The following is a 10,721-nucleotide window of genomic DNA, read 5'->3' on the forward strand; positions in this document are numbered from 1 at the left end:
TTTGTCCCGTCTAGTAATTCTATTTCTATGGGCCTTACATTCGCCACCTTCACCTTTTCTTTGAACCTACTTGATCAGGATTCTCTGGACGCTTTCCCAGTTCTTGGAACTTCAGCATGAAGTCCTCTCTTTCTGTCTGTTTGTGTATCTACTCTCTCTCTTTATCTCTATCCATTTCTCTCCTTCTCTTCCTCCCTCATGCTTGCTCCCTCTCTTTTTCTCTCTCTCTTCCCCACTCTCTATCTCTCTCAATCCCTCGCTCTCACTCTGTCTCTCTGTCCTTCGCTGTGTGCTGTGGCCAAGGCTTTTTTCCCTTCAAAACATCCACTTGAAAGGCTATTCAAGGATTTTTTCAATGAGTCCGCTCTGCCACTGTGTGTGTGTGTGTGTGTGTGTGTGTGTGTGTGTGTGTGTGTGTGTGTGTGTGTGTGTGTGTGTGTGTGTGTGTGTGTGTGTGTGTGTGTGTGTGTGTGTGTGTGTGTGTGTGTGTGTGTGTGTGTGTGTGTGTGTGTGTGTGTGTGTGTGTGTGTGCGTGTGTGCGTATGAGAGAGAGAGAGAAGGGTAGGAGAGGAAAAGGGAGGATGATGTTTTCAGGGCCGTGCTTCAGTACCATCTGTATGCTAATCTCCTCAAACTTTGGTAAACTTTAATCAAATGCTCAGAGGCCTCCCTCTCTCTTTCCATCTCTCTCTCTCTCATTTTCGCTTTCCCTCCCTGCCGCTCCTCTTTCTATCCCTCGCTCGCTCTCCCTCTCTTCTTCTCCTTTTCTCTCTCCTTCTCCTTTCTTATTACAAACAGGCCCTCTTTTGCTATCTCTCCCTCTCTCCCTCCCTCTTTCCCCCTCCTCCCTTCTCTGTGTGCACAGCAATTACTGTAGCTCCACCGCCCTTTGTGTGGGCCACATATTCTACCCCCTATATCAACAGCAGCAGGCAACCCTTGAGTAAACCACCCCCCAACACCCAGTGCCCACTCCCTCACCCTCACCTCCACTCCCCACCCCAAAGCTCACCCCCAAACAACCTCTCCCCCCTCCTTAACACCGTCCTGCTTATCCCTTCCACGAATACCCCCCCCCGCCCCTCACCCTCTACACACACACACACACACACAAATCCTCCCTCAGCACCTGCGACTATATTGCCCTGACCCACAACAGATGGATACCCCCTGGCATCAATGGCAAGGCCCTTGGCAAACAGAGTCAGTCGTGGCACAGTGGGCAAGCTTTGTCTGGGCAGAGCTTGGCCACGTCTCACAGATTAAAATAACAAAACAATAACACCAAATAGTAGCTCCTGAAGATGGCATTGGAAAGAATAGGGATGGATCATTTTAACACACCACACACGTTCACACACAGGCGTGCGCAGGCACACTCATATAGTAGGCACCCACAGACAGACAGACAGACAGACACACCGTACCTACTGTACTGTTCTGACCATATGGAGGGGTTGACATGCTGAATACAGATTCAGTGTCTCTGCAGTACAGTGAGATGTAAATAGTGTGGTCAGTGGTGCAAGTCATAAAGAAGGTATAAAATGGATGTGTGAGACACACCCCACTCACACATCCCACCCCACATGGTGTATATGTATATTAATCAGGGAGAATCCCTGGTAATATGTCTGCTTAATGCAGGAGACTGCTGGCCAGGGACTGACAGCTACAGAACATTAGCAATTAGCCTAATTTCAGGAGCAGGGCAGCTTTACAGTAGAGCAAGTTTGAGGGCACAGTGGGGAGAAGTGTGTGTGTGTGTGTGTGTGTGTGTGTGTGTGTGTGTGTGTGTGTGTGTGTGTGTGTGTGTGTGTGTGTGTGTGTGTGTGTGTGTGTGTGTGTGTGTGTGTGTGTGTGTGTGTGTGTGTGTGTGTGTGTGTGTGTGTGTGTGTGTGCGTGCGTGCGTGCGTGTAATAGATTAGGACATGGGAAATGCAATGCATGCCAGTGCTATATTAGAGTTCTCAAATGTACAGTATTGGTTTTCATAATCCTATGCAGTCCCATGCAATTGTATTTGTTATTGTCCCTATTTTTTCTCTCTGATTACCAAGCATGATAAGCTATAAACTGTTAGGCAGATGGAGAAACACACATCCAAAATCATACAAAGACACCAGACCCCTGTTATGTAATCCACCAGACAGTAAGACTCCCTCCCATTAACGCCCCCACCCCCCTCACCCCCAGGTGGCTCAATCCCAAAATGGCCAAATCCAAAACAGAAGTCATTTGTTGACATAAGGCACAAGATCTTATTCAGGTTATGCAACAAGAGCATTCAATACCTAGTCAAAGAGGGATAACTCGACACACAAAGTGCACAAAGACACAAACAAATATAGAATTTAGACTCATGTCTTGTTTTATGACAGTGCCCCTGTCCTCTCCAAAATATGCATCCCTTTCTCTCCATCTCTTTTCTAATTCCAACGCCCCTTCAGTCTGGAGCAACAGATTTCTCTTTCAGAGCACTCCAGCGAGAAAGAGTGTTGGCTAGACTCCTGCCCATTCCCCCAGAGTGTGTGGTGTGTATGTGGCACGTAGTTGGCTGAAGGAGGGATGGGCGAGAGGAGAGGGCGGGGAAGGGAGAGGAAAGGGAAGAGAAAAGGAGGGGATGAGAGCCATGTGGTTGATGTTAGTAAACAGTATCCAGTGTTGTTTTGGCATTGTGGTGGAGAGGAGGGGAGCGATATAAGTGGGGACAGGCCACACAGGGATACAACAAGCAGACACACACACACACAGTCTCGCAGACAAATAAAAGAAAACACACACGCTCGCTGTCTGCCACTTTGCAGCTGCACCCGTTCCCATGGCAACAGGGTGAACAATGTAGGAGGGTGTTTGTGTGTGTTCATATCCACTTGGTGGGTGTGAGTGCGTAGGTGTGTGTGGGTGGGTGTGAGTGGCTATAGGGAGGGGGATATAGCTGTGGGGTGCTGAACTGTGGATTCTAAGGCTACACACACCCACACAAACTCTGCTCATTTTCTTTTGTGAATGAGAGACAGACACTAGTCTAGCAGTGCAGAGAGAGACAGAGAGTGAGGGAGAGGGAGCACACACAAAGAGAGTCACGGAGAGACAGACAGAGACAGAGATATTGTTCACAGTATCAATGGTGATGATTCATGTCCACACTGAGAGGTAATTATTTTCCATGTCTATTTATTTGTCAAAATGAGGTATTTCAAAGTGCTATGAGTTGCAGCACTAAATGTACATTATAAGAATGATACAACCAACATATTATATCTGTTCCCCAGTAAGTTCTATGCACCGATACTTACAAATACATAAACAAATGGGAAAAAAGAGACGTGAAAAGGGTCAGGTACATGATGATAGAACACATTTCTGTACAAAATAATTCACTTTGAATAGAGGGAAGAATAAGAAAATGATGAGATAAAAAGATATCTACCAAACACTAATTTTCTTACAAAAATATAAGTATCAAATTTTTCAGGATCACACTAAAGCGTAGTAAAGATGTGTAGAATTAGTATCATGGTACAATACAAAGCAGGAAGATAGAAAAAAAATGAAAACAATATGTTGTTATATTACAATGTTTCGAGGCATTACAGTACATTTCTTTAAAGGTATAACGTTTCCAGTCTATTAATTTGCAGCTTTTGGACAAAATGTATAAAAAATTCCAAAGAAAAAAATGTTATATAAAACAAGGCAGATTCTGAGTGTATTTCTGTTATTTACAGTAATGTTATTTACAAAAGTGTCAGCTAGCAAGGTACATAGTTATTACATCCATTGACTTGGGGCGCTAATTCAATCTGTATCGCTGGTCATTTCCCATTGAGCCGATGTATGCAGTGTTTACCATGAATGCAGTCTCCACTCATTTCAATCACCTTGTAATGTTGAAGTTCTGTGAGACGGATTGAATAGAGCCCTTAGTTTGAGCACCAGTGCAAGAGAGGAGGAACAAGAGGGAGAGACAGAGAGGACGAGAGAGAGAGAGAAGCCAAAACTTCTTGACATCATAGTTGTGAGCCAACGTGTGACAGCGTTACAGTCTTTGTTATATTGTGGTTTTACTAGTGTCTTCTGTTTGCAGTGGTGCAGGCATAGAAAGCGTACTCTTCTCCCAAGTGAGAACTTTGAAGTCTGAAATACACCATGCCCGGGGTGTATTTATTACGCACCCAACGGTAGAAAATGGACTGAAACAGGGAGGGAATACCTGAACTTGTCCATTGAGAAATGCGGGTTTTTGCTTTCCGTTACAACATGATTTGCCATGGTGGCCCTAATGAACATGACCCCTTTGAAAGTCACTAGGTTTGGGGCTATGTAAGTGTCACATTCAGTTAAAGAAAACAAGGTACAAAAAAATAACAATTGTACAAGAGAGAGCACCCAGAGAAGCTCCTGCTCTCCTTCCTTTCACATCCCTCCTTCTTTTCTCTTCTTTTTTTTCTTCCTGAAAAATGATACAAAAGAGAGAGGGCCCAGAGAAGCTCCTGCTCTCCTTTCTTTCCCCTCCCTCCTTCTTTTCTCTTATTTTTTCACCTGAAAAATGTAAAAATCTAAACATTCTTAATGTCAACAAATGTGCAAAAAAAGTGGCGGAAGTAAAAGTCCTGTTGTGTCCCGGCCACCCGCCTCCCCTGTGTCGCTCCAAGTCTGTGTGTGTTTTAATTGAGACAGAGAGAAGGGGTTAATCTGTGTGTGTGTGTGTGTGTGTGTGTGTGTGTGTGTGTGTGTGTGTGTGTGTGTGTGTGTGTGTGTGTGTGTGTGTGTGTGTGTGTGTGTGTGTGTGTGTGTGTGTGTGTGTGTGTGTGTGTGTGTGTGTGTGTGTGTGTGTGTGTGTGTGAGTGTGTGTGTGCCTATGTTTGTGTGTACGTGTTTGTTATGTGCCACTGACAAGTCTTAGCGAGTCCTGGCCTGCTCCAACCTCCTGATCAGCTGTTGCCTCCGCGCCTGCAGCCTGTCCTTCTCCTGCGTCAGCCGCAGCTCGTCCACCTCCAGTGACGACACATACTCTGCCGCCTTCTTCAAGATCAGCACCTTAGCCGCCTTCTCGTTCCTCGCCAGCTCGGGTACGTGGTCGCGGAGCGTGAGGAAACTGGATCGGAGATCGTTGCGCCGTTGGCGTTCCAGGATGTTGTGGTTTCGCCGCCGTTCAGAGTCTTCGGAGTCGGAGTTACCAGAGGAACCGCCACGCGGGCTGCTATCACCGCTGGCGTTGCGTTTGCGTTTGGATCCTGCCATTGCCATTGTGAAGGAGCCAAATGACGTTAAGGTCGACGACGATGATGATGAAGAGAGGGTGCGGGAAGGTTGGCGAGGAGCGTCAGAGGTCTTGTGTTTCTTGGAGGGGGGTGCGTGATCATCGTCAGAGGCGTATGGCGATGGAGCGGCGTAGTTGTGCTGCTGCTGGTGGACCGAACTCTGCTTCAGGATCAGCTCCTGACCGTAACCGTTTGACCCCGCTGATCCCCGGTTGCTAACGAATCGGCTCATGACACCAGATGAGGCCACGCCCCCGGAAGCGGCACCTGTCTTCGGCCGTACTGAGATGGTGACTGTGCCGGTGGCCAAGGGCGACAAGCCGCGCCGCTTCTCCACGGTGACCACATCGATCTCTTCGCCGTCCGAGTCATCTTCGCCCTCCTCATCATCTTCGTCCTCCTCTTCTTCATCATCGTCTTCATCTTCTGGGAAAGGAAAACAGAAGAGTGAGTTTGGTAATTGCTCTGACTCACCAACTGTGGGAACTGTCACCTGTGTGTGTGTGTGTGTGTGTGTGTGTGTGTGTGTGTGTGTGTGTGTGTGTGTGTGTGTGTGTGTGTGTGTGTGTGTGTGTGTGTGTGTGTGTGTGTGTGTGTGTGTGTGTGTGTGTGTGTGTGTGTGTGTGTGTGTGTGTGTGTGTGTGTGTGTGGCTTTCTGCCTCCATGTGTGTGTATGCCTGCATGCATAAATGCGTCTGTATGTGTGTATGTGGGGGGGGGGGGGTAGTGAAGTCATTACTAAACTCTCTGCTCACTGCACAAAGAGAGTACTCTTCATGCTTATTGTCAGTCACCTGTAGCACTAATCTAGTCCACAGATTTTACATGCTTCATCTGACTGACTTGTAGACAGGTTGTAATTCTTTGTTTTCAGTCCTACAACCCTTATTTGGCCTTTCCTGCTCATCTTTACCCACTACAGAAATGTTTGAGTTGTGTCCATGTTCTCTCTCTCTTGGAAAGGTTTTGACGTCACCAGATAGGCAGTTACTGATGATGAAATGGGATAAGCAAACCATTTAAAAAGTCATAATTCCTGATCGGTGTTAACTTTAAGGATTTCAAAACAAAATATTTAGCTATTTTCATAATTTATCGCCTTCTTTATCTTCATTTCACCTAAGCTGGTATATTACTGCCGCTACTTATCACAAGAAGTAAATAAATAAATCATGCGTAGACTTAAATAAATAAATAATAACAATAATGGGTAGGCCTCTTTGAAGCTGCAAGAAGAGGAATGCAATCGTAAGCAGTTAGTAATTGAGGTGGCAGCCCCAGTTAAAATGCCTTTGTGATAATGGCTATCATTATCAGCTTACTCACTCGTAAAGCAGTGTGGCATTTTACAGCTTACAGTAACCCACTTCTAACGCCTAGACCCTCCGGAGGCCATCTAGCACACACACGCACGCACGCACGCACGCACGCACGCACGCACGCACGCACGCACGCACGCACACACACACACACACACACACACACACACACACACACACACACACACACACACACACACACACACACACACACGCTGAGAAGTTGGCACAGGAATCAAAACAGAACCACAGCACAGACTCAGCTGGGTGGTAAAGGGGGTGTGTCTCTCTTCTCCCTGTCTTTTCCCCTTACCCTCTCCCTTCCCTCTGTTCTCCCCCCTCTCTCTAGACAGACCACATGTGAAGCTGAGATAGCCTGGGTGATATGATATCTGGCTCACTGGGAAAGTGGGTCATACTAGTAGTGAGTGAGCGAATGAGTGAGTGAGTGAGTGAGTGAGTGAGTGAGTGAGTCTCCAAGGTGTAAATGTCAAATGTCTAAAGTGGCATCCTCTCCTCTTCTCATTTCCTTTCCCTACATTGATGTGAAAGAGATGGTCTGGTGAAAGCCAGCACCTGGTTGTCAGATATCCACCATATTGCTCAAAGCTCCTTTATTTTCCAAAAGATCAGCACAGATAAAGTGGAGGTGGACTTTATATGGAGGTGTATCCATCATTGTTTTAAATGAATAACGTACAGATACACATGTGACAGGTGCCTTTGGCTTCCAGGCAAACTGTAGGTTTTCTAATAAGTGTTGTATGAATCAACATTTGATCAGGAGGCCTATTCTGTGTCCACAGGATTTGAACATGGATAGGATATATGTTGGTATCTATAGTGACACTGTCTAATTCTGCCTTTCAAGTCTGCAGTGCGTCTACTAACTCTTTTTGATGGCAAGGGGAGGAAAGCGCGTAGAAAAAAAAGCGAGAGATGCAATTTAACGCTGCGAGCAGCAGAAGAGGCCCATGCAAACGGTTTCATCTGCAGGCTGGCGGGGCGGGGGAACGTGGTGTGATTGGATCACCGGCTTTAAGCCGAGGCGCTGGACCGGCGCCAGAGAGACAGCTGTCGAGATGGGAGCGCCTGTTCAAAGCTGTCAGCCCCCTAAAGAAACAGGCCCTCCTCCTCTTCTCTCCAGCTATCTTTCTTTTGCCAGCGGGCCGGTTGGAGGGGGTGTGCTTTTGGCAAGGCTCTATAGCTCAAGCTTCCAGCCGGCTCTGCCCAGTTGGAGGGCTCCTTTTTTACTACCGCTTAGCAGGCGTCACAAAGAGCTCTAGTAACGACTCACGTGAGTTCTTCGTACCGTGGTTCCATGCCAACTGCCAAACGAAGGTTGGGCTATTTAGGGTGTTAGAATAACCTATTATCCTGTTATTACAGAGGTTGCATTTTCCACTTTGTTGTTATCACCGACCCCGTTTCCGAAACACACTCACTCACTCACATCCTCAACACTAAACACTATACATGGCTTTTTACATAATGCTGTCTAATTCATGCTGGCATGGATGGCATTCGTTGAATATGTAAGAAGCAATTTCACACCCACGGAGCCCTAGTTAATAATCCCAGTGTAAAGTGTGTAATCATAGCATCCAACGAATCGTGAAACAAGGCACTTTATCAAGTAGTCCGTTTATTTAGCACGTTCTAGATTGGGACTATCTGACTGCGCCAAATACATCGCCCTGTACAACCCGTGTGTCTAGATGTTCGTTGTAAACTGGATCTAAATTCGCAATGCACACAATCCCCCACAATCCTCCAATTTTACTGCCATCTGCCGGTGAAGCGGCGAAGCGTGTGTGTGTGTGTGTGTGTGTGTGTGTGTGTGTGTGTGTGTGTGTGTGTGTGTGTGTGTGTGTGTGTGTGTGTGTGTGTGTGTGTGTGTGTGTGTGTGTGTGTGTGTGTGTGTGTGTGTGTGTGTGTGTGTGTGTGTGTGTGTGTGTGTGTGTGTGTGTGTGTGTGTGTGTGTGTGTGTGTGTGGAATGTAACAAGGTAACCCTATTCTGGGCCAGTCATTTGAACTCTTAACTTCCAATCGCCCCAATTACCATTACCCTAACAGGACAGTAATAATAGCGATAGCCTAATAATAATGCCATCTGTTATTTGAAACAGAATGATATCAATTCAACAAACTAAAACTGGGTTTTAGCATTAGGTATGAGGTTTTAGGCTATTAGCTGTTGTATTGTCGGTTACTGTAATCAAAAGGAAGGGTATTTTGCGTATGCATCCTCGCCGAAGGTATTCGCTTACCAGAGTCGCTCTGAGGTTCCTTGGCGCTACAATGGGCAGTAGAGGCGGGGACTGTACCAGGTGGACATCTGCTGCTGCTACCGTTTCTTTTGTTGATAGGGAAGGGGAAGACTACCGTGGGGTCCACACACTCCGACACGGAGCGGCTCAGCTCAGACGCCTTGGTAGTGATGACAGCGGCAGTAGTGACATTTTTACTAACTCCACAGGCAGCCGCTGTGGACATGGCTTTGCTTAGCTTCTCTGTGACCACCCTCTCTAGCTTTTCCCTGGCAGAGAAGCCGCTCCACATACAGTCCTGAATGATGATTGAGTTGGGGTTATTATTCAAAGCGGAGCCGCCGAACAGGTCTCCATCCGACGCACCCCAAATATCTTCCTCGGGCAGGAGCAGCAGCTCCGAAGTCCATTCGCACCCCAACGGGTCGCCTAATCCAAAACTCATGAGACCTGCCGCCGAGTCGCCCCAGTCCCCCACGGACGCGGATGCCAGCTCCCCGGGTAGCGCCGCTCGGCTCGGGGAGAGGGGCGGCGTAGGCAGTAACTCAAATTTCTTCCAGATGTCCTCTCCAGGAGGCGCAGAGTCGGGACCGCAGAAATAGAAGTCATCCTCGTCTGGATAGAAGCAGGGTTGTAGTGAGTCAAAATCCATGTCGGAATTTTTACTTATAATCGCCGGCATTCTATCCCACACTTGGAAAGCCTGTAGAGAAGGACACGGAGATAGTTTAGACACAATGGAATAAGGCAGACACACATCTCCATACAGTTCCTATTGTAAAGCCCAGATAACCCTACACCTTATGCACAACATTCTACAGCCAGCCAGGCAAGTGCTCAAAAGTAATGCAAGTACTTTGGAAAGAACAGAGGCGAGTGTGGGTAAACTCATATGAAGTCACCTTTTCCGCCACGATGGTGTTCTTGTCATATTATCCAAACAACATTAACAGTTTTATTTTTTATTTTTTAACCTTTATTTAACTGAGCAAGAGTTAACAACAACAATGACGCCTTCACCGGCCAAACCCGGACAACGGTGGGCCAATTGTGCGCCTCCCTATGGGACTCCAAATCACGGCCGGTTGTGAGATAGTCTGGAATCGAACCAGGGTCTGTAGTGACGCCTATAGCAATGAGATGCAACGCCTTAGACCGCTGCGCCACCCGGGAGCAATTATAACTATTAAAAAGTATATCTACTCTAAAAGTCCCATGACATTCGTATTCGTTTACAGGGTGACCATTTGGGAGTCAAAACAGAGTTAATAAAATAAGCGACACTTTCACCCCCCCAAAAAGAAAGATGCTCACCTCGCGTTGACTGAGGTTGTGGTGTGAGTCGTGTGTTGTCTCGTCACTCTCTCGCAGTTCAGTTGTAAACTGTAGGAGCACACTCTCGTGTCGCGCAGACAGATCTCTGACACATTGTATGGGCTGCGGAGTGTTATAGCCTACACTCCAATCTACTGTGTGTGTTGGAGGGGAGCTCCGCCCACCGAGGGCGGGGCCGGGCTTGGTCGACGGCGTGAGGCAGACGGCCAGGCAGGTTGGCTGGCTCGCAGCGTAGCCTTCTGTAGCTCACAGCAGGCTTTAATCCCTCCCCAGAGAATAAATATTACATTATCATCCCTTATCCTCCATTATGGCTAATTTCCTCCCCTTTTCAGAAATGGATAGAGGTGAACTATGGGCAAATGCACAAAATACACATACTTTTATGTATAAAGGCTCCAATAATCTTCCCCTAATTATTTCTTATCCAACCTCTAAGATACATTTGGTGTAAATTCTATTTGTTTAAAGATAAGCATATATGCTGTTATAGTGGCTTGTTATAACAGGGACGTCACGAAGGCCTGGC

General features: G+C 47.0%; 1 protein-coding gene across 1 annotated transcript; it reads right to left on the minus strand.

The window, feature by feature from the left end:
- Positions 1-3,160: 3,160 nt before the first annotated feature.
- Positions 3,161-10,288, minus strand: LOC123994942 (N-myc proto-oncogene protein-like). Its single transcript, XM_046298076.1, has 3 exons — positions 10,172-10,288; positions 8,858-9,560; positions 3,161-5,693 (listed from the first exon to the last, which is right to left on the minus strand). Exons 2-3 carry the CDS (start codon positions 9,537-9,539, stop codon positions 4,906-4,908), a joined length of 1,470 nt encoding a protein of 489 aa, XP_046154032.1. The 5' UTR covers positions 9,540-9,560; positions 10,172-10,288; the 3' UTR covers positions 3,161-4,905.
- Between the last annotated feature and the right edge of the window lie 433 nt (positions 10,289-10,721).

This window comes from Oncorhynchus gorbuscha, linkage group LG14 (assembly GCF_021184085.1).
Source record: "Oncorhynchus gorbuscha isolate QuinsamMale2020 ecotype Even-year linkage group LG14, OgorEven_v1.0, whole genome shotgun sequence".
Taxonomy (NCBI): Eukaryota; Metazoa; Chordata; class Actinopteri; order Salmoniformes; family Salmonidae; genus Oncorhynchus; species Oncorhynchus gorbuscha.